The sequence below is a fragment of the Lycorma delicatula genome, chromosome 1 (assembly GCF_047948215.1).
Source record: "Lycorma delicatula isolate Av1 chromosome 1, ASM4794821v1, whole genome shotgun sequence".
Classification (NCBI taxonomy): Eukaryota; Metazoa; Arthropoda; class Insecta; order Hemiptera; family Fulgoridae; genus Lycorma; species Lycorma delicatula.
This window is the reverse complement of record NC_134455.1, coordinates 123,813,614-123,838,417: the sequence shown is the minus strand read 5'-3', so window position 1 is coordinate 123,838,417 and position 24,804 is coordinate 123,813,614. Positions and strand designations below refer to the sequence as shown.

The 24,804-nt window shown below is 29.0% G+C and overlaps 1 protein-coding gene and 1 non-coding gene across 2 annotated transcripts in view; both read right to left on the bottom strand.

Annotated features, from left to right (window-relative positions):
* Positions 1–3,227: 3,227 nt before the first annotated feature.
* TRNAD-GUC (transfer RNA aspartic acid (anticodon GUC)) lies at positions 3,228–3,299 on the bottom strand. The gene has a single exon. It is a non-coding gene; the product is annotated as a tRNA-Asp (tRNA).
* A 2,403-nt stretch (positions 3,300–5,702) lies between these two features.
* The window catches only part of LOC142317622 (cytochrome P450 4C1-like), a 31,332-nt gene continuing 12,230 nt past the window's right edge, over positions 5,703–24,804 (bottom strand). Inside the window, exons 5-9 of the mRNA XM_075354180.1 lie at positions 23,859–23,931; positions 13,924–14,036; positions 11,464–11,532; positions 8,156–8,324; positions 5,703–5,896 (exon numbers count right to left, since the gene is read on the bottom strand). Coding sequence (XP_075210295.1) covers positions 5,703–5,896; positions 8,156–8,324; positions 11,464–11,532; positions 13,924–14,036; positions 23,859–23,931 — 618 coding nt within the window. The remainder of the gene's footprint in view (positions 5,897–8,155; positions 8,325–11,463; positions 11,533–13,923; positions 14,037–23,858; positions 23,932–24,804) is intronic.

The window sequence follows — 24,804 nt, the reverse complement described above, 5'->3', positions numbered from 1 at the left end:
TGGATACTGGTGTTCTTTGGTGGTTGGGTTTCAATTAATTGCTCATCTCAGGAATGGTCGACCTGAGAATGTATAAGACAATTATTCTTCATTTCCATTCATACATATCATCATCATTCATCCTCTAAAGTAACACCTTAAAGTGGTTTTGAAGGATAAAAAAAAAGAACAGACAAGACTAACCCGGCAGGTTAACTTCCTTTATAAAGTAGAAAAAAAAAATTAAAATCAGCCCCTTTAATAGAGAGTAAGAATGAAGAAACATTAAAAGAAAGAGATTGAATCAAATTGAGAACATCTTTCTTTTTTGAAGCTGGTTAAAAACTATTTATGTTTCAAAAAAATTGAAGTTTATTAATTTTTTTTTAATTCTTTTAACACATTTGAAACTTTTTTTAAAGAAAATAACCCATTATCAGTTAAGTTAATGTTATTTTTTATTTTTAATTCATCTCATAGATAAGCTTAATTAGAACAAATATATTTTAAGCTTTGCAAATAGAGAAAATAATTAAAATTAAAATATTAAGCAAATTTTAGAAATATTCAGTTACTCTTGTTATTAGTATTTTTTTTTAAATTCCATAATTATGCCTACCAAATATCAAGTTGTATAATAATATATCTCAGGGATATGGTGATGGGATTTTGATTTTGTTGCTACAAACTGCAAAATTCATTTAGGTCATAATAATCCAAGAAGCAAGTTCTCGAATTAACTGTTGAAAGTAATTTAAAGAATATAAAGCTTCTTGGGAAAAATATAGAACAGATTAAAATGTTTAAAGTGTTGGCTACTCTAATGTACCAGTAAAGCTGTTTTCCAGAGATCACAAGAGAAAAATAAAAGTTGGCTGTAACTGAGGCTGAACAGCACTTCAAAGAAATTGTAGCATGTTTATATTTACTTCCCACTATTCCTAACAGATCACTTTAAAGCTCCAAAGAAATAACTAGCACACCCTAAAAAGACAATGAATAATGATCATATGTGAGTGAGAAACAATCGTGGATACACCTATTGAGATGGCCTATGTGTAATGCTGACCTGGAATGCTAGCTCCCCTCATGTTAATAAACATGTTAAGGATTTTAGAAAATTAGGATTGAAATGGTGACTGTTAAGCATAATTTTTAATCAGAATAAGATAAGAAAATGAGCAAAGGCTAGTTGCAGTAGCATGTTCCTTTTATTTTTCATTTTCATGTGGAAGAAACAAAAAAAAGTTAAAAGGAAATTTAAGCTCAGAAAAACAGTCAAGGGAAAAAGTTAAAATAAGATTTATTAGTGGCAGTGAGATACAAAAAATTTTGTTAAGAGGGGTCATTATTCATAAATACCCTAATAAAACCTTCTATAATGTATTTTTTTCACAGCATTCGGCAACGATTTTTTTTAACAACTTTTAACATCTATTTCATTTTGTATAATAAAAAAAATCCTTGTGCCAGTGCCACATGCCATTATTACACTTAGGCTACACAATAATCATATATTTTTTAGGTAATGGTTATTTGTAAAAGTTATATAACTTCTGAAATATATTATATTTTATTGACGAAGGAAGTGCGGAGAACTGGATCTTATATTGATAGATTTTGTTAGTCTGACATTGCGATATTAGAGGAGAGAATACGATGGAGATCTTTAAAATGATACTGAAATATATATGTGTAAATTAATAATATGCTTATTTTATATAGGCCTAATATTAAAAGGTACTTAAACCTTCAAGGGGAGGGGGGTTCAAACTCAGTAACCCCCCCCCCCCCTTGCATACGCCCCTAACTAATGGTATCACTATTTTGGGTGAAATTAAAAGTAATGGATGATAATATGGGTTCATTAAAGTAGAAGAAATTCAATTTAAATGTAAAAAGGAGTAAAACTATTGTAATGAAATATGAAAGAAGAGTAAGATGAAAGAATTAAATATTAAAATAGAATAAGATACAAGAGAAGAAGCAACTTTTTTTAAGTAGTAAAATTACAAAGAATAAATGAAATAAGAAGCATATCAAAAGCAGATTGGCACAATCCAGAAGAGTTTAACCAGAAAAAATAAATCTGCTGTCTAGCAGATTTATGAAGTTAGAGAAGAATTCTTAAAAATATTTGTATGATGGATTAAGGCAGGTAAATATGGGTAATTGGAAAGCCAGAAAAATAAAGAGCAAAATCTTTTGAGGTGTACTGTTACAGGAAAACAGTTAAAATTAGTTGTGTAGATAGGTTTTAGGTCAAGTAAGGTAAGGGATAATTTTTTAGCAGAATCTCTAAACAAGTACAAGCCTTCTTTATTTTTCTGTTTAGCCTCTGGAACCTCTGTAAGGTTTTACTTTAGAGGATAAACTTGCTGGCCTACTTATTCTCTGAGTCATTAATAAATAAAGTTTATTCTGATTGGTTTAATAAAGTATTATGTAGGTCCACCTCAGATATAAGAGATATAGATAAATGGCTAAAAAACAGAGGAACTGCCCCACCAAGAAACCACAATAAAACCTTTCTTTTCTGTTTAACCTCTGGAACTACCACCAGGAATACTTCAGAGGATGATTGAGAATGGTATGTATGAATGTAAATAAAGTGTAGTCTTGTACAGTCTCAGGTTGACTATTTCTGAGGTGTGTGGTTAATTGAAACCCAACCACCAAAGATATATATATATAATATACATATATATATCAGAACCATACATACCATCCTCATTCATCTTGTGAAGTAATACCTTACGATGGTTCCAGAGGCTAAACAGAAAAAAAGTACAATATACTGGCTGTCTGTCGTTTTAATCCGTTCGATAACATCAGCTTCATAAAGTAGTACAATATACCTAGATCAGAGAAATATCATAAAATATCCAATTAATTATAAAACAAAATTACAGAACGGTTGAGGTCTGTATTAACTGTTTACAAAACATAAATACAGATAAATTTAAAATAAATAAATCATTCAGAAAACATTAATGAAAATTATTTTACCTGATATTTATTTGAACATTAAATAATGGAGATGCAAAAAATCCAAAAATTTAAATTTGATTTTTATTATAATTAATTTAAAAATGTTGAGATTGTAAAAGAAAATATTTTAATTTTATTTTAAATAAGTTAGTGGAAGATCAACTAGCATGTGATTATAAATTCAACCCAAGAAAAAAATTTTACAACAGTGAATAGATATCAACAATACCTACACGAATTTAAAAAAAAAAAATATCCTCCCCGGCGGGGAATCGAACCCCGGTCTCCCGCGTGACAGGCGGGGATACTGTCCACTATACTACCGAGGACTACAAGTCATTTACAGGAAATATTAATAATTAAATTACATACAAAACGGTGATGCAATGAATTTAATTGAGAATTCAAATTATATTTTTCTTAGTACAAATACTAAGATATAACGTAGTTAAAGGAATAAAAGCTTAATTCAACCTTTTGATTAGAAAATAGAATAATTTTTTTCATTTTATCATATGTTGCTATGTGAACACGATCTGTCGGGATAAAATCGTTCTCAGCAGCAACGCAGGTACTGAAGTGAAATTTTGTTTTAAAAACTTGGAAGACGTAAAAAATTGATGTTTTTCAGGTGGAGTTGCGATAAAAAAAAAAATTCTCTAAGGAATTAATTCAGGACTCGTTCAATAATTTATTATCTATCAGCTGCCTTAAGATTTCCACTTTTTACCTCCCCAAGAAAGTTTTGCCGTAAATTTATAAAATTATGAGCCAGTTTTGTTATTATCCCGATTTTCTAATATATTTGAAAAAAAAAGTGAAATATAGATTTTTAACGTTACTTGAAGTATAATATATTGGCAAATTTTCAACATTTTTTTAGGTAAAATTTTCTGCTTACACGGCAGTTTTATAAAATATTTAAAATAGGTAGTGATGGTAACGTGTACTTACATTTTCAATTTTTCGTTATCTCAATAAAATATTTGATTTAGTTTTGCATTTTACTTTCCTGACATCATGCCTCTAGAACTATGCTGCTAGAAGAAAAGTATAGTAATCAATCAAAAGATGGTAGGGTATGGGCTTTTTTTATTTCTCTACGTTTACACAGAGGGACCCAAAAAACAAAAAAAAATGGGGTATTGTTGATACGTACATTGGCGTATTTAATAACTTGGAATGCTTAATACAGTAACTTTTGACTGAATTAACCAAGATGGATGAAATTTTAAACAAAGTCTCGTGGTAAGATTTTGGATCAATATCTCCGGAGAACGGTGGGGGGTTTTGAGAGTCAGTTTTCTCAAACTTTTACAAACATTACGCCTCTTAATATTAAGCTCAGTTCATACATGTATGCTTATTTTACCATTAAAAAAAAATTTCCCCTTCCCCAAAAAACTTATCTTTCTATTTATTGCATATTTTTAACAGATTTTTTTTTATGTGTTCTAGGCTTAGTAATAATGCAAGCGACAAAAAAATAAATAAAAATACTTAAAATATTTGTTTAAAAATTACCCAAAATTTAGTTTTACGTTTTTACTTTTAATGCATTAAAAGTTTAACTAATAAACTTTTAAAGGAGTAATATTAGAATAAAATTTCATCATAATTCACCCCCACCAAATAAGAAATCATAAGTAAAATTTTATAGGTTGTACCTTATTTTGTGGACTCTTTTTTAGTTTCTTCTATTTAACATAGTAAACAAAGAAAAATCAAACAATTTTCTTGGAAGGTAATTTTGGAGGTTGCGGAGCAGAAAAGTAAAACAACACTGATGTTTTTAAATTATGTTCTTACATATGATGACTTCAGTTGCAGAATTGTAGTATTTCTGTCTTTCATCCAGAAGGTTCTGGGTTTGAATCCTGGTCAGGCTTGTTATTTTTCAAATGCTATATATTTCATCTGTCATTAATAATTTGTAATTGGGCAGCAGCATAATGCTGCTTGGGAAAGTAAATATATATGTAACCTCTACATTCTATAGATTCTACTCTATATTCTTCTTCATAGTGTAAGTTATGTTGCACTGAGACAAAAGTTTAAACAAAATATGCAGCATTGTTTATATTGTAGTTGATGATCACCTACACCCAGAAACCAGATAATTCTTTAAAATTTTTACAACTATAAGACTAATGCTTGAATTTTACTTTTCAGTTTTGTAATGTTTTTATTCATACAGAAGACTGATCAATACAATACTATTGAAACGATTTTCAGAATATGTTTATTTACATTTTTTCAGGTTTTCACTGTTTTTATTATATACTGATATATTTACATTTTTTTTATTATATTCAGTTTTTCTAAGTAAAAGATTTATTAATACCACTCTTGTTTAGTACTCGTATTTTTGTTTACTTAGGGTCCATTTACAATCTTCTTTTTCTTTTATCTTTGCATGTCACAGCCAAAAAAAATCTCTGTATATTTCATAGCTTTTTCCTTTATGGGTTTTGTTTCACAAGTTAATTTAATTTTTAGTTGATTACTATTTTCAAGACTTTTTAATTAACTGTATTATTACCTCTAGATTACAATTAACTTTAATGTTACTGAGGAGAAGATATTTATTTATACAGTTTTAAAAAAAAAAATTAAGGAAACATACTTCTAAATATTTTGAAAGTTAGGTTTAATTATTGTTTTAAGTAAGACAAATTATTACTCAACATTTTTATTATAATAAATATACTGAATTTTTCATTATTCAGTTTTTACTCACCAATACAGTTTCTTGGCCCACCACTAAATGGTAAATATGCAAATGGATGCCTCTTAATTATTTCATCTGGCAAAAATCTGTCTGGGTTAAAGACTTCTGGTTCTGGAAAATATTTATGATGTCTGTGTAACCAATAAGGGAACATAATTACATTGGCTGTAGCTGGAATAACACATTTTCTATGAGCTGAAAAATAAAATTAATTGGTCAGTAATTAATATCTATTTTATTATTCATTTTTTGTATAAGCAACAAGCAATACATTCTTTATATTTATTCAAATAAAATATTGTCACTTGTTTGTGGCTCGATCAGGATATTGAGAGATTGACAATTGAAACTATTCATATAATTATAATTTATTAGTTTAAGAATACAGATAAAATAAGACAAATCAATAATAACAATGACAGCAGCAAACATTAATAATAATAAACAAATAATAATCACAGTAATCACAACCACAATAATAATAAACAGTGATTTCATAAAAAAACAGAATTTAAAGTAATCATCAGGATTTACTTACATGTAATTAAATATTGAAAAGCAGAATTCAGTCCCACTGACAAAAGACAGCATGACCACTAGTCTTAACACTTTTAACAACTAGTCTTATATTAACAACAATAGTACAATATATAAGACAAGCATTAAGTTCTTTCACTGCAATACCTTTTCTGTTCACAAATAAAACTACCAAAACAATCTATGAATGAAATTTAATACATTATCTCTCTCACTTTAGTCTAACAGTAACTTACTGAACCACTTCAGGATTAACAGTAACTCACTGAACCACTTCTTGTTTTCATGTACTGGAATTACTTGTGACGTCACCTTAATTGCATAGAACTTAAATCACTAGAAATTTGCTCCTTCACTGTAGAATACTCTCATTTCATCACAAAAAAAAACTCAGTAATTTTGATCATATTTTATTTTATATGAAGTTCTTTATAACTCACTGTAATATCTAATGTTGTAATTATCAGTATTCTCAAGTATTAATAAATGTAAAATCATTAAAAGCTATTTGGAATTCTTCGTAAATAAAATTATTATTTGATGTTTAATTAGACCCTCACATTTTACCATGGACAGTAATGGTGGAACCAGTATTATAAAAATGAGTTGATCATCCTGTTCAAAAATTGTCTGATGGGCTATTAATTTGATTTATTTTTAAATACACATTTTTGCACATAATATTGGATTGGTTGACAGTGGATTTATTTAGGAGGATTCTGAAAATAATAATTTTAGGGCTGTTTATTTATTTCTTAATCTAATTTTAAATTTGTGTCACCAAACTATAAACAATAATAATTGAAAATATTATGAACAGAAATATGATTATGAATAACTTATATTTATTTTTACGAAAAGATCATTGCTCTGGAATTCAACATCTGCTAACTATTACATGAAATTTTATAAAGTTGTCACCATTAGAACATAGCTGTTCACAAACTATGATCAACTTGAAATGATCAACCTTTTATACATCAAGAAAGCTATGGAATTAATACACAGGTATGTACCTGTTTTTGTACTTTGGAAATAATTACCCTTTAGTCTTACCATGATCATTTAATAGTATAAAAAACTTAAATGAATTCAGTAGTACGGTATTCATATATACATAGCACATGACATATACAATAATCCAATAATTCTTGTTATCTTTTTATGAATAATACGTTAACCTTCTGCTGCAATCTTTCATTTTTTCTCCAGCATGAAATTAAAAATTTTTAAGTTTCATAAAACATACAACACTTTAAAAAATGTTATGTTTGTTAGTTGTTATTTTTTAAAAAATTGAATGTTTTCCAACAGTATTGTAAGTGTTGAAAACAAGTTTAATACAATTCACTTTAACTTTTAAAAAACTTTACAAGTTATTTGAGGCATTTCACCACAACAATATGAAAACATTGCTCATTGTATTGCATAACTTAATACAACTTACATACAAAAAATCTAAAATAATAAAATTAATTAATGAAATACTTTTATCACATTTGTTGTGAGGTTTTGCTGAGCAGTGGACCACTTTTACTCTGTAAAATTTCACTGAAACAACCTGATTTATCTAATTATATTGGGAAATGATATTATTTTATGTCAAACCATTTGTACAATATTGTTTACTTGTATGGTATTATAGCTTTAAAAAATGTGCAGTATAACTTAAAAACCATTTTTCAGAACCACTTTCAGAAGCTGATTGTCATTTTCAGAAAATATTACTGCAAATATAAAATTATGAAGTATTTCTGTAACTCCTCTTATTTGTTACAGTTTTAATTATTTACTTAAAAAAACTAAAAAAAGTTATTTTTGTGTTTTGATTATTCTTTATAAATGTTTTTAGTTTAAATTTTTCTTTAACATTTTATAAGATAAATTATTATTGAAAACAATTAAAATTATCCATACGAAGATACAAATCTGACTGTAGCCGCCTTATCATTGTTGGAACACTGGGGTACGTTCTTAACGTTTCTTTAACAACTCTTTCTAAGTAATTATGATTAAGAAGATCATCCATGGTAGCAACTCTATCAGAATTTCCAAATATATCATCTAGCTCTTCAAATACTCTTTCCTAAATACACAAAATTTAAATAGGATTACAATAATAGATAATTTAATTATAATTATGGTAACTTGCATCTAGCAGAATTAATTTTCTGTATTTTTGAGAAGAATCCTTGTGTTTCTGTATTTCTTCCATATATATATATATATATATATACTCATAAATATGAGTTCAATGTTATTTAAATTGTTGCTAATCTTGAAGTGTACTTTTAAATTGTATATTTTGAGTAATATAGTAACGTTTTGTGTAATAATTACGTTATCCCCTGGTATTTCTTTTTATACATCCCACTATACATATGTAGTGTACAACACAAATGTTTCAAGTATGTATTAAAAGTTCTTTTAAGAGATACAGAAAAGGCACAGACTCAATAAAGACTTAATACAGATGCATAGGTTATATTACTTAAGTAATATATACATAAATATATAGATTTCTGTAACATTTATTTCATGGAAAACAAAGATAAGAGTTTACAAAGTAGGAAAAGATAATTACAAAACAAGATCTATAGAGAAAAAGGGATATAGAAGGGGACCTATGAGAAGTAGATTGAAATGGGTGGGCCATCTTAGAAAAGAGGATGATCCATGTTGAGGAAGGTAAGGAAAGGATGGCTGGAGAAGGAAAACCATCAAGACCAAGACAAAGATTGCATAAAGCTGTGAGAAATTCTGTTAGGAAAAATTATGATCTATAAACTGAGTCTACAATAGTGAATTGAGATTAGAGAATTCTAACTTTTGTGGTGGGATCAAGTGAGGTAAGATATAGCCAAGACCAACATAAGGAGGAAATAGTTCACTGAGTCAGATGAGGAAATCATGTTGCTGACACCAAATATTAACTTGGATATAAGTAGTCATGAAGTATATTAAGTGTATTATAACTTAGCACTTTACATATAATAAAAATAAATGAATAGACCTAAAAAGATCAATTAAACATAATGAATTCTGCTTGAGGAAAGTTACATTTATTACATTAATTTTATTATTAAAGTCTCTAAAATTAGAATTTCAATGGATTCTTTGTTGTGCTGGTCCATAGCTTTATTTATATTTCTGTTCATAATTTAGTATATTTATTACCAAAATTAGTCGCCTAAAAACAAACTAAGTTAGAATAAAACAAGGAAACTTTTTTACAAATTTTGTTTAAATGGTTTTACTAACAGCTTCATTTTTTATTATGTTTAATACCAGTTTTAAACATACTTAAAATCCGTGGCCTAAAACCTAAAAACAGCAACATACTTCTAATTTATTTCAAAATTCCATATCACATATGGTGGTTAAATGGTTTCACAAAGTAAAAATTAGTGAAACTGAAATTTCTTTATAAACATTGTAAAGGCTTCAGTATAACAATTGCTGATTACCTGGTTAGATACGTATATTGGAAAGAAGTTTAATTGATGCAATAATGTTCTCATTGAAAAAAATGATGTATAAATACTAATACTATTGTAAATACTATTGTAAATTATTGAACCTTTACTTGCTAAAAGTTCATTACCATTATCTATGTTCACTCTTCAAATACTTAAATTAATACCTATAATTAATTAAAATTCAAAATGACATTGGATTGTCATCAATTAACCATCACTAAAGGAAGTAGATGATATTTATCTTAAAACTTGACTGCACATAATTTCATCAGATAGTAAATCTTTGCATGTGTACTCAAAGAATGAACAAAGGCAATGATAATACTGCATTACAACCAGTGGGTTACAGTATAACACCCAATAAAAGTAGTTTTTTTTCTAAGTGAACTTTTAATTAATACAAAACTCTTCATTAAACCTGCTTCCTACATATACAAATAAGCTGGTTAGTAATTGTTATAGTAAAATTTTTGCAACATTTTAAAAATTATTTCAATGTTTTACATAATGAGGGATATACTTAACTAGTACTTGTTGTTTAATACCTTATGTCCTTTTTAATAATATCTCACCCCTTTTTTATATTGTAGATTTTACACATATTTTGTATATTATAAAAAATACTTTTAATGTTTTGTAAAATTCTATTTATGAATAAGTATGGTATATGTAGTAGAATCCAAAATGATACTGAGAATTATTATTCAGTGTTCAAGTCTTACATTAAAGCAAAAAATAAAAACTGAAAATCCAGTTGTTAACTGTGAAAATATTATTGTAAAGTAACAATTTTGATATACTGACTGTTTTGGTTGTTTCAATAGAAATATAAAAATGTATTACTTTAAATTATAAGTGTTTTACTTAACAGAAAATTATTTGATAATTATCATTAAAATTAGTTCATCCATTTTTAAACTAACACATACTATACAGATCAATAGATAATACAATTAAGCAGTACTAATGAAGATATACTGCAATTTTGTTTACAGGCCTGAAACAAAAGTAGTAAAAAAGAAAATCATTTGTTTTGATGTTCAAATTGTCTTGAAAATTTTTAATATAACAAATAGTGTGCCTCCATTTTTCTTTTATAAATTTAGGTTAAAATTGTAGAATTAGAATTAATATTTATTACAACATAATGATTACCATTGTAAAAGATTGTGAAATGAAATAATTCAATGATTATTACTAGTTACTGTAAATATTTGATCTCTCTAGGATTTGAAAAATAAAGATGTAGGCTTTCCTAAAGGTTATCATTCGTAATATAATAGTTGGATTTCTAGTATAAGAAACAAATTTAAAGTTAGATCTGCTATATCACTGGGAGCATTAGTCAGTGGGGTTGTTAAGCCATGTGTTAATATATGTATATAAACTTTGCGATAATTAAATAAATTAACTTTCTTTTTTCTTAAATCAAGCAGATATTGTTAATAAATTGTTTAGCAAACTGCATCCAAGCAGTAGAGTGTAATCAATTAATTAATTTTTTTCATCCACTGTTTTTGTTTTTATCCATATTTAGTTTTTTCAAATCATTTTTTAATAAAGTTTAATTAAGAACATTTAATATAAAGTTTTAAAATTTAAAATTACACTTTACTTCAATATTATAAAACAACATTCTCATGAAATAGATCTCTCCAAAACTACTAAAAATGTAATAAAAAATAAAGTAGTAAATATAAAAACTTAAGTTGAATAAATAACAGTCATGATAAACTAAATTTATACCTGAATATCAGGATGATGTCCAAGTAGAAATAATGCAGCTGTGATGGCGGCCGAAGTAGTATCATGACCCTAAAAATTATGTAAGAACTTATTAGTATTTCCAAGTAAGTTTTAAGTTACATACAAGTTACTACAGTGATAATATTTCAACAATGTATAATCACAACTGAGTTTAATAACATATTATATTTCTGTATAAATGTAGAATTTCTGAATTTTGTAGATTATTTTTTCTATGATGTAGAAATTTTAATTCTGTCTCAGAAAAGATCAGGAAGCTTGTTTTTAACTGATAGCCGTTTCAATCTCTAAGCTTAATGTACAGCCAACGGACAGAAAATGAAATCTCAAAATGATTTTTAGGATGACCTGCTACAAGAAAACACCAATGATATTGATATAAAATCCCAATATCCTTAGAAAACATTAAGTAGGGTCTGACCTGTACTTACAGAACCAACATGGAAAAAAAAAATGAGCAAAGATAAGGAAAAAGTTTGAGTGACGAGAAATAATAATCTGCTCAGAAGAACCATAACATTAGATAAACCTCCCTCAGATGAAATCTCAAGACTACCTTCAGGTAGCAATACTCATCCTGCTCTCAACACCTAGGGAGACTGGGGCATCTTAACCTAACTGCAACACAATGTTACTGGTAAAAGAGTTTGTGTTTTTCAGGCTAAAAATCTGCTGTAACAAACACCGTTTTCTTCCAGGAATTAAAAATCCATATTAGAACAGATACAGCATTTCTAAATAATAGCTTGTGAGTTGTGCAGTATAAGGAAACATATTATATTGAACTGCAAACCCCACTAAAGCTTTAAGTTTATAATACATTCTTTCTTGATAAATTATCTATAATTTGTAATAATAAATTAAAAAACTTAATTTTTTACTTACACTTAAGAACTAAGCATGATTAGTATATTATTTCAGGAATGTTTAATTTTATGTACTAAATATTTATATGGATTTGAAAAAATAGTTCAAATCTAATTTATTTTTCCATTACATCCTTTAATACATGTTATAAGTTATTTAAAAAGTACCAGGAATAACCTTTGCAAGATGGATAACACAACAGCAGCACAGTGGTCATGATGTAAGTGTAGGGAAAAATGTAATAAATTATTTAAAGTTTTTTTCAATTCACTACAAAGTTGCAACTTTTTTATTGCCTAATATCACAGCTAGCCATCAGTTTGACAGTTTCTATATTATATTTATGCAATTACTTTCATTATAACAAATTTTAGAATACTATTAATTTTTTGTGTATTATTTTAGTTAATTTTGTTGTTTTACTTTTATTACCATGACATATTTTATAATTAAAATTAATGGTTACTTTGGTGTTAGGAATGTCTGTTACGTGCCACCCAAAACAAAAATGAATCTTTCTAAAAAAAAGTTATAATAAAATATAAAACATTTAATATTTAGTAAAATGCAGATCTTGCTACCTTAATGTAGCAAATTCCACGTAGCTTCCTTCATGGTAAAATAGTTGCTGTGTGAGAGGTGTCAGTTTTACGAGGGAACAATAATATTTTAAAAATATTGATGAATTGATGAAACTTAACTAAGTTATTTCCAAAAAGTAGCCAGCAAATCTTTTGGATAATAAATATTTTGTATCAACATGGCAAAGATAATTTGGCTGTAAGTGATTATCTGTTGTCATTTTTATAAAGCAAAATGTATTATTGCATATCAAGATGTTAAGCCTGCCAGACTGTTTAGCTTTACATTAGATCTACATCTCTTCTTCACACAGGATGTGTATGGCTGTATGATGAACATTAATACTTCCAGAGAAAACAACTCTGACTATTGCTTTTTATTAACAGCTTCCATAAGAAAGATTGAATTGAATAGTGTAAGACAATAGATTAAGTTTACACTTTATATCACTCTATATTAAGAACACCAGCCTATAACCATTTAATTTTAAAATAATTTTTTTTTAAATTCAACACATTTGTAATTAATTAAAATAAACATTTTTCTTGCAAACAATCAAGTTTTTAAATTTTTATATAGGATTGGGGAACACTAAAATAATGGTTTCTTTCTAATATTAATTTTGGTTTTTGTCATTACACTGATTTGTTCTGTACAAAATAATACTTAGTTAAAATATTTTTTAGTATATGAAATGCTTGAGTTAAATATGATGTAATGAGTGTATTTATATATATATATATATATGTGTGTGTATATATATATATATATATATATATATATATATATATATATATATATATCTTTATTTTTTCTCATAAGATCCTTTATAAGTTATTTTAAGCTATATTCAGTTACTAGAATGGATTTATTAAACACGGAGAAGAGGAACCAAAAGATGAGTGTAATGCGTGGAATCTTAACAAAAGGGCACACAATATATTTCATAAAAATCTGTTTAATTAAAAATACTATTTGGCATATACATACCTCAAACATAAATGTGTCAACTTCTTCTCTAATACCTTGTTGAGTCAATGAGCCTGGATCTTTGTCACTAAGTTCAAGCAGACAATCCAGAAATGATCTTGGATGATTCTTTTCTAAAAAAAAAAAAAAAAGTTATAATAAAACACAAAACATTTAATCTTTACTAAAATACAGATCTTGTATGTGGTAAATTCCAAATAGCTTCCCTCAGGGAAAATATATTTGTTGTGAGACAGCTATCAGTTATACATGGGCACAATAAATTAATCCACTGTTTCCAAATGACTTTTGATGATACACCAGTATGTCCATTGGAATAAGTGCCATGTAAAGATTCATCACATTGTCATTATTTGGGATTGTGGCAGAGATTCAAACTAGCACTACGAGTTGACAATATGGCTTTAATTAGCAAATTATTACAATTTGTAAAGCTTCTCAACTCTTTTGTTTGAAACTTAGATATTGTATTAATTTATTAAAATTAGTAGCACAATCAATCAGGCTCATCAATATGTTTCACTAATTTAATTTATATAGATGGTCATAATTATAGCGTTCTATTATTGGTGTCCATTAACCGTATAGTAAAATGAGAGGGTGTATTTGACATATTATTTGAGTGTTCTATAATAATACTTTATATGTATATAAGATGAATCATTTTATAATAATTTGCAATTTTTCATGTGAAACATCCTCACCCTGTAGTGGAAGACACCCTCTGCCTCCCGTTCCATTCTTAGCCCTTATGGGCTTTACCAGAGGTCATCTTCGAAACCTCATTTTATGACATATTCTAGTCCACCTTGGCCAGGATGCACTGATGGGAATGCCACAAGTGACATTCCCATCGGTGTACTACTAGTTAATGACCTCAAAACAAAACACATCTTATAGAGTCTTAAGTAAGACTGAAAGGACCTAACTAAATAAAGGGACTGAAAACATAAAAATATTACACAGTAATATTGAAACAAAACAAAGAACAAAAACAACAACAAAAAGATAATTTATAAAACAAAACATCAACAAAAACAGAATATAAGAGAAATCCTAGCAGGGCTCTAGATCCCCTCAGCAATTCTTTCCTTTGCCAAGTACACTAAAAAACTCTCCACTATTGCCTATCTGGCCTAGCTCCTCCAGTTTACCCTGAGATCCAATGTCAACCGGATAAGATCAAGCCGACAGATAGTCTCGATGCGTGTTAACTTGTACTTTGAGCACTCATAAAGAACATGTAAGTGTCATCAAATTGTTCACACTGAGGACACATCCCAGAATCTTCCAGGCCAAATTTCTGCAGTCTGTTTCTAAAAGCACCATGGCCAGAAAGAAATAGTCGCATATTTATTAGGGTGTACCCAAGAGGTGTCTGTAAACTAATAACATTTGGAAAGAGATCATGCATATAACGCCCACCCACTATCTCATTTCATCTGGCCTGTCACAAGCCATTGACGTGTTGTTCAATTTCTCAAACTATATCTGAAGTTAATTCATTGGACTTCTTAGAAACATACTGCTGCTGATTCTCAGACACAATCTAGTCTATCAGTTTCACGACTGCATCACCAAGACTGTCTCCCATGAAATAGTACAGTAACCACCCTACAGTTAAAAATATTACGTGTTGAGCTCTTAATAATGTCCTGATAACTTTTATACTGTAACCTATCTGCCCAAACAGGTGCCACATATAGCATAATAGCCTCGCACACGCCTTTACAAAGGATGCTCATGGTCTTAAAATTAGGAACCCAAGCTTGAGGGGCTCGGAGTTCAACCTCCCTCTGCAAGCATCCTTTGATCAGCATAAGCCACAATACAACACCCACTGGGCAACCTCAGCCGCAGAGAGAATCAAACTCCACCACCCTCAATAAAGGATCCAAAATGCTGCTCTCGGGACATCTCTTGAATAGCATCTTGCCAACCTCATGGAGTAACACATCCCGATGACTGAAGTAACTTTGCATAACTTAAAATTCACTTACAGTACATTTTCTTTTTTGGAGTTGGGAAATAGCAGACCACCACCGTAAATGATTACATTCTCTGGAAATATCTGGAACATATTCCAGGAACATGTGTCCTAGGACATATTCCGTCACACTGGCCTTTACCACATTCATCCCACGAAGTATGGGTTCCTCAGTACCCTTTCCAGGACGAAACCCATACTGTTTCTCCATCAACAATCTTTGCAAGGTTAACCTCTCATTTGCATGCAGATACAGAACCTTTTCAAGGACCTTACCAATAACCAGAAGCAACGTCAAGGGCCTATACAAAGAAGTAACAGCAGGACCTTGTCATTACCTATAAGCAAAAATTTTACAATTCCCTTCTTCGAACACACAGGGAACTATCCACCAAACAACAATTTGTTAAAAATTTGTATGACAAGGGAAAAAGAAGCTCTACTGTTATTCCATCAAAGCCTGGGGCCTTGCCCCTACCTAAACTACAGCCTCGATAATCTCTAAGGACACTGCACTCCCACGGAACTGAGCGACCTCTCACTGCATCCACAGATTATATTCAGGCTCTTCAGCTTCATGATCATCAGGCAGTAAATCGTCTAGTAATCTGTGGAAAAATTTCAGACGTATCGAAAATTACACCACACCTGGTTGAGAGGGCAGACAGAAGAACATCCTTTTGTCATTTGTATCCCAAGACCCTATACATTGCATCCCAGGGATCCCTGTTCTTCTGCTCACAAACAAAGGAATGCCAGGAGTCCCTTTTCTCAGTCCAGACTTTATGAAAGTAATGAGATCTCAGATTTCTGTATTCAGCAACAAGGTCATTCTGGATCACCCTCACGTTGAGAAGCTCTCCACAAATGACAAACAGCCCTCTTCATGCCTGACAGTTCTCTATTCCATCATGAGATGCAAATCTCTCTCGACCAAAACTTTGGGGAATTGAACAATCAGCGGCATCAATAAAAGCTGCCAACAAACCAACTGCCAGATCTTCCAATCCAAGACATCCAGACTCTGATCCAAAACTTGAAAGCCTGGTCAAAAGAAATAAACCAGCAACATGAATATTTCAAAAATTATTACTACCTTCTCTTCAGAGATAATGTAGACTTTGATTTAAGGAAATATTTATCCTCAGGATTATAAATTACCCTCCTGAAAAATCTACTTGTTAATTGTTGATGAGTGTTCTACTAGATAGTAGAACACTATGTGATGATGCCTACCAGATGGTAGGCATCATCACATAGTCAGGATCCAACCTTTTTATTTTACTTGCCTTCTGGGTTTATATTATCAATTAGACCTTCCAGATCCATCCTGCCTTCAAGATCCTTAGTATAAATTTTCTTTGACTTCACCATAATCAGTATCCTTTTCTGTCCTAAATTACTTAACTTACTTTTCTTGTTATGGTGATCAAAATTTCTCCGTTTCTCACTTTATCTGTTCATTTCATCCTCTCCATATTTTCCCACATCCTCATATCTAGTACTTATGAGGACATGGGAAATTTTTTATCTTTCTAGAATCTCTGTTACACTCCACATGGTGCTACACTACAAACAAATAATTTTTCCAACCTTTTCCTTAGATATTTATTTAAATGCTTCCATAACAGTCCTTTTTTCTCATTAAAAACTTATTTTTCCATTCAATTCCTATTACCAGTCAGTCAATACAAAATTCTAACAGCCTGCAAGGACAATCTATCCAGCAATTTGTAAATTTAGTAATCTGTATGAACTAGACTATTAAACATTATTTTAGCTGCTATTTTACCCTAAATTTTCTGGCTTCATTGTACTATATATAACTATACAGAGTGATTCACGTCATGTTACCAGAGCTTTCTGAGCTCATTCTACAAATGAAAACAATGAAAAGGTTCACAACAAACATGGGTCTGGTTATGTTTTGTTAGAGAGATACAGCTAGCAAAAGATTTTGCTATGATTTCTGAGCAAAGAGTGAAATAAAACCATACTGAAATACTAGGAACCCAAATAAAGGGGTAAACTTGATGGTTTCTTATGGTTTTTGACCTGAAAAATTGAATAAAACAGGTGCCAGAACCATATCTCCAGGAGTTTTCATACAATTAGTTGTGTATTTTGTGATGTTGCTTTGATCAAGGTTTTATCATGGTCTTCCTTGACTCACCCAGACAAATTCAGGGGCAATGCCTTTTATTTTTTAAACTACGGGGTTGTGTATCCACTCTTTCTGGCATGATCTGTACAATATATTATATAAGCTGATCAAAAACAGATTTATCTATGTATTAATGGAAATTCTATCCACACAACTGGCAATGTATGTCTGCCTGAGAAGCAGAATGCACCATTTTTTAACCATTCATAAAGTTATATGGTGAAATACATCCAGGGAATAATTCTTTAAACTATTAAAACAGAACTTTCATCTCCTTTTAATAATTATCTTTGGATATAATAAGATCTGTGTCATCTGTGAAGAGGTTAACAACAGTTCAAGATTTTGAGGCAGATAATTAATGAACAATAAAAAAGCAATGGACTGAAAACACTTGTCTATGAACTGTGCACTCTACATCTTGAACTAAAAAAAAAAATCATGTGTTTATGTGTATATCTTAACCAAAAAAATGAAATTTCAACTGCCTGTTTACCCCAAATTGGTGAGGTATACTTAAACCAGTTGTATACAGCTCTTCTGATTCCACAGTGTGGAATCACCAGTCTATGCTCTTTCATTGGCAAAAAAGATTAAGGTAAATGGAATGTTTTACTGAGGTTACAAAAAATTAAAAATGGAATCTTCTGTGATCAATTCAATTTAAAATATTTTCTAAAAATCAGGAAATGGATGTATCAGAAGGCACTTTTTTCTTTAAAACCATACTGAAAGATTATCAGTTTTATGTTTTTCAACAAATGTTAAAAGTGTGTTTTTTATAATTTTTTCACATACTTTAGAAAATTCAGACAGTAAAAAAATTGGCATATAATTTTAGAAATAAAGAAATGAATCATTCTTAGGGAAGTTAATAAAAAAAGAAGTGTTAAGACAACTAAGAACTATCCTGTTGTTGAAAGATTTATTAATTAAATTTTTAAGAGGAACACATAGCAGATTATTACAACTTCTTTTAAAATAACTGGCAGGAATTTTTTCAATACTCATTGAATGATTACTCTTCATATTTAAAATGCAAGTTTTAGTTTTCTGTTTACTTATGATAGAAAAATAGGGACATATCAAAAAAACTATTCAAAGTGAATGGCTTTGTCTGAAATGGAGCAAAATTATTGTTATTTGAAATACTGAAAAATAATTAATTAAATATCTCTTCTACATAAGTAGGGGATGAGATAATGGAAAATGTGTCTGTAGTATTAAATTATAAAAATATAATCTTTTAGCATTATAAATAACTTAAGCAAAAACCTATTAATAATTTTTCAAATATTTTTTAAGTAAATAAAATTTCCAGGATGCTACTAAATGAAATGTTCCAATATGAGGGACAATCAGTTTTTTAAGGGTACAATTCAGTTTGGGTATTATAAATTTATATTATTACATATTAGTTGAAGATATAATAAAAACATTCTAGAAGAGGATAAAGGGATCAGTACTAGAAGAAAGGGAGCAAGTATAAGATTCTCCGATGCAAAGAGTTCTTTGATATTTTGATGAGATGAAGCTCTGACTTTTTAGTATATTATTATAAAATTATAAGTCCTGCAAGAATATAGTTTACAAATGAATGATAAGGAACAGTAATAATGGTGATAAGGAATTACAAGTCAATAAATGTCTTTGCAAAGAAGTTAGAATTAAAAAAGTAAAACAGGACAGATACTAATGTATGACAGTAACAAAAGATTGCTAGAACAAAAATGAAATAATAAAAAAAAAAAACAAGAAGAACGCCTACAGAGTGTATTTAATAAAAATAAAAAACATAATTAAAAAACAACATTTTAAATTTCTTGAACATGGTTCCGCTGGTATATTTTAATAAAATAATTAAAGTAATTAATAATTGATATATCCATAGACCTTACCAGCTAATAAGTGTTAAGTCTTTGAGATCTTTCAGTTTTGTCAAACCATCATCAGGAGTTAAAATATTATAATTAAGTCAAAAGTTAAAATACGTATATATTCATGACTAATTGCATATGTTAACAGTACACTCAAACTGAGTATACTGTTAACATGCAATCATGATTGTATATATATTTTAACTTTTCACTTAATTATATTTTGACTTGAAGGATAATTTTTGTGAGATGTTAGGTTGGAATTTTAAGATTCTGTGTTTGTGTGAAACATGGTTACTAAAAAAAAATAGATAAAAAGCAAGACAAGAAGAGTTTGAAAGCTTAGAGTTGATTAAAAGAAATCAAATGGAGACTGAATGAAAAATAAATAAGTAATGAGGAAAGTGAATGACAATAGAAAGTAAAACAGAACAATTCAGAGTAGAGAAATTAATTAACTGGGATTAATTAACTTGAGAAGGAGTGATTAAAATAATGCTAGTTGGATTAGTACAATGTTTGAAGAAGAGAGAACAGAAAATACAAAAAGTTTTAAATTATTTAAAAGTAAATGGAATACAGAAACTTAAAAATTTAGATGGAAATTGAAAAATTAAGAAGTAGATGGTATAAGGTATTTATCTCAAGACAGATAGATCAGAATTTTATTATAACATTTTGTCTCATAATGTTACATTATTAGAATTGAATTGGGATTATCTCGGTTAGCTTTGCAGTTTAATTACTTTTCTGAAGTTAAAAAATATTTCCATTAAGTTGATGCCATTTATTTATTTTTTTTCCTGCTGATTAGCTGATTGGGTGGCCTAAGAAAGAGAATGTGTTCTGAAATAGTGATAATTTTTTAACTCCTTTGATTTTGATTTCTTCATATCTTCTTAATAATACTATTATAATATGGTGAAAATTATTTAAAAATTCTATCAAGAATACCGTTTATATAATTCAAGCCCAGGCCAAACTCTTGTCATATTTTAATGCTATTGAGTACTCAACTTTAAAGTAGCCCAATCACATAATTTAGTCTACAAATAACAGTTTATTGGCAAATACTTACATAACAATTTGCAGAAGGTGTTGAAATTGATGTCCATCCACATCTATGCAGATTTCAACATGTTTGACAATGTTCCTGGTTACTCTTGTTAGCTCGTACCTAGTCTATTTCCTGGATGGCATTGGTAATGTTTATCTTCAATTCCTTCAGGGTGTGTGGATTGCTCCTATAAATAATTTCTTTTAACCAATCCCAATGAAAGAAGTCTGGACTAATCAGAAAAAATCCTTTAGAAATGACTCTTCCACTAAAAAAATCCTGTAGCACTTCCACAACAGAGTGAGCTATATGGCAAGTGGCGCTGTCCAATTGCAACCAGCAGTCACAATCATTCTTTTGTAGTAAGGCAAATAACTGTTAGATAAATTCTTGATAGATGGCAGCAACCACAGTTTTTTCAAAAAACAAGGGTCCTTGTTTTTCATTCGTCGCCTCGAAATTGCACATTACATGCCAACTTTTTGTGGGTGTAGGGGAGATTCCAGTAACTCTGACTATTAACAAATCCACTAAGGTGAAACCACACTTCATTCATCTGTGAAAAGCATTTGATCTAAAATGTCAAAGATGCCTCTAGTAAAGTTCTTGAACTATTGACAGTAGTGAACTCTTTTAGCATAATCATCATTAGTCAGCTCATAGAAACCTGCATTTGATATGGATAATATTTCAGCATTCTCTTCATTGCAGTGTGGGCTGAACGTAGTGAAATATTCTTTTCCCAACAAGTCTTCACAAAAATTTACTGGAGATCTTGTAACTACCACTTTAAAGTCCTGTATGACCAGCATCGTTAAAACTGGCCTGTGTCGTGCACATTTCTGATCCACCAGCACTGAACGTGAGTCATAAAATATTTTATGACTCAGTAAACAACAACACACGATTATGCTACCTTGTTCAAAAGCCAATGCTCAAAAGAGACTGGCAGTACTCAAATATGCAAGCAATAAACAAAACTCCCCATTCCGGCTCTAGTCATATCAACATCTTCCACATTATTTTACTTGTTTCAACATTGAGTTTTAACAAAAATATGCGTTTAGTATACACTACTGACTGATATGTCCTCTTTTAAATTGAACACTGTATAAACTCCCAAATACTATCTCCTCCTGACCACCATTTCACTGTAGGAGTTTTAATTACATAAATAAACAACCTATTCTAGCAACCTAGGAATGTAAAAAGTTACTGGTATAGTGAATTTAAGAATGATGTATACAATTCTCAGACAGTTACTTGATTCATAAAAGTATATGATGTCCAGAGATATCTAGAATAATATACAAGATCAATATATAAAATAAAATTCCCTTCAGTGTTACATCTGATAAATATGTAATTCAATTAGAAAAAAAAATCTGGGTGTATTTTACAATAAACAATATTCAATTTTTACAAATAAAAAAAGATTAAACTACTAGAAAAAATTACTATTTCTAGCAGGTCTGAGTTTCTTTTTTTAATGTTATCTTAACCAAATGTTACGCACTAAATCAGTGTAACAATTATAATTAATATCTTCTCCATTAGAGCTACTATTAACTCTAATGATAAGTGCATCTATCATCAGTGATTAACTATTTTGTAACACTATAAGACCCAGGTTCAAATTCATTTACAAGTGGATTAGGCATGTAAAAAAAATGGGCTGCTTAACTGCTTATCTCGTAAATTTATGATTTCAGAAAAATAGGTAGTATGTTCACTGTTCGTCTAGCAACTGGTACATACTAAACAGTGTTTTATTACCAAATCACTTTTCTCATGATCTGCGTAGTATGTTAAAGTAATATGTTAACTTTCAGGGAAAATTCCGAATCTATTCTCTTTTGGTTCATATCCATACGACAAAAGGACAAGTAAGTATGGAGTGGGGTGTTAGCCTAGTTATTTTGAGTGCTATTTTAAAACAGTTTTTTTTTTAAAATTGTTCTTTTTCATATGAAAGAAGAGCAAAATTGGCTGTAGAAAAAAATACTGTACACATCATTAGGTATTAGTGAGAAAACGTGAGAAAAACACTTTTATGATTAGAAGCAAAGGGTTGAATACATATTAAAAAGGCATTAAATGAATAAGTATAAACCCATAGCCAATGATCAATTAAGTAGTCATATTTTTAAAAAAAGTTTTGTTTTACGTTTGTAGGCCTCATTTCACAACTGAAAGTGGATGATATGTTTGAAAGTAAAAATGTATCAAGACTTTATACACAACAGTTATCACACAGTTGTGGAAATAGTTCCCCTGAAGAACCTGAGTCTTCTATTAAGATTTATGGTGTTGGGTCATTATCAACATTTTGAAAAAAATTTCACATGTAAAAACAAAACTGTCAACTGTTACAGTGACCAGGAATCTCCTGTGATATAATGCAGTTGAAAATTTATGTATGATTCTCCTAAAAAGGATGGGAAAATAAAAAGTATCACAAAACTAATTTTATTAAATTATAAATACAGTTATGTTAATCTGATGAAATAAATTAAAGTTATAGTATCTTTGCTGTATTTAAATATCAACTGTGAAACTAATCAAGAATAATTAAGATTTAATTATAAAACTGACATTTTATTTAATAATATCTTTACTTAGATTAATTTGTTGTACAAATTAATGTACTTTTCACATAATGCTGTTACACCTTTAACTTGACTTGAATGCCCATTATATGTTTACTTTAGCGATACGCATTAAGTAATTAATTACTAACCTGGAATCTTTAAAATGAACAGTTGTTAAATTATATTTGGACTTAAGGCATTTTATAAAATTGTAGTCTGAAATTATAGAAAAAAAATTAGTACAAAACAAAATATTCACCTTCCTTTTCATCGTTTATGTCTTCCTTGGCTTCTTTATGTTTTCTAAATGCTTCTTGCCTTTCTTTTATTACCTAAAATAAAAACATACAAAACATAAATGGAAAGAACACAGTATTTTTATATTACTGTAAAAATGATATGTTAATTCATTATTAGATCAATTAAATTTTATTTGTAAGATCTATTTAACAAATAATATTATTAAATTTCTAAAATTTTTTATTTATAAGAATTAGAAAATTTTAATTAACTAAGTTGGGGTGTAATGTCATTATTGTATGTAAAATTGGTTTTATATCTTGCTGTATACCTTTGAGGATAAGACAACAACAATGTGACAGTCATAAATGGATGAATTCTATCACTGAAATAAGAAAGGAAAGCTAACCACTAAAATCATAAGTAATTCGTTCTGTTATCGGTGAATCCAACAATACTTTTATTAGTTTAAAAATGTCTAGGAATTTGAAATTCAAGTAACTGGATTATCTAATTAAATTTTAAAACATTACATAAAAAACAAACTAGACAAGGATCCTAATGAAAAATATGTAAATATGATGTGATTCCCATATAATTTAATATATCATGATACTGAAACATTTTTTTGGAAGAATTCATAAATATTTGGATATAAGTTCTCTTTAATTGATTCACTCTTAAAAAAAGAACTAACAAAATCAAATTAACATTTCTATAAAGATATGCAAATTTCTAATAAAAAAAAATCCATGCATATACCTAAAAACAAATAAAAGAAAAAAATACTTTGTACAGTATTCACTAAAGAAATAGTCAGCTTTATTACTGAAATTTCCACTCAGTTCATTATACAGTAAACATTATTACTATCAGAAAGAGTAATTAATATATTATATCTTAGAAATGTATAACAGCCTTAATAATGACATAAATATTAGAATAAAGTGTAGTGATAAAAGCCA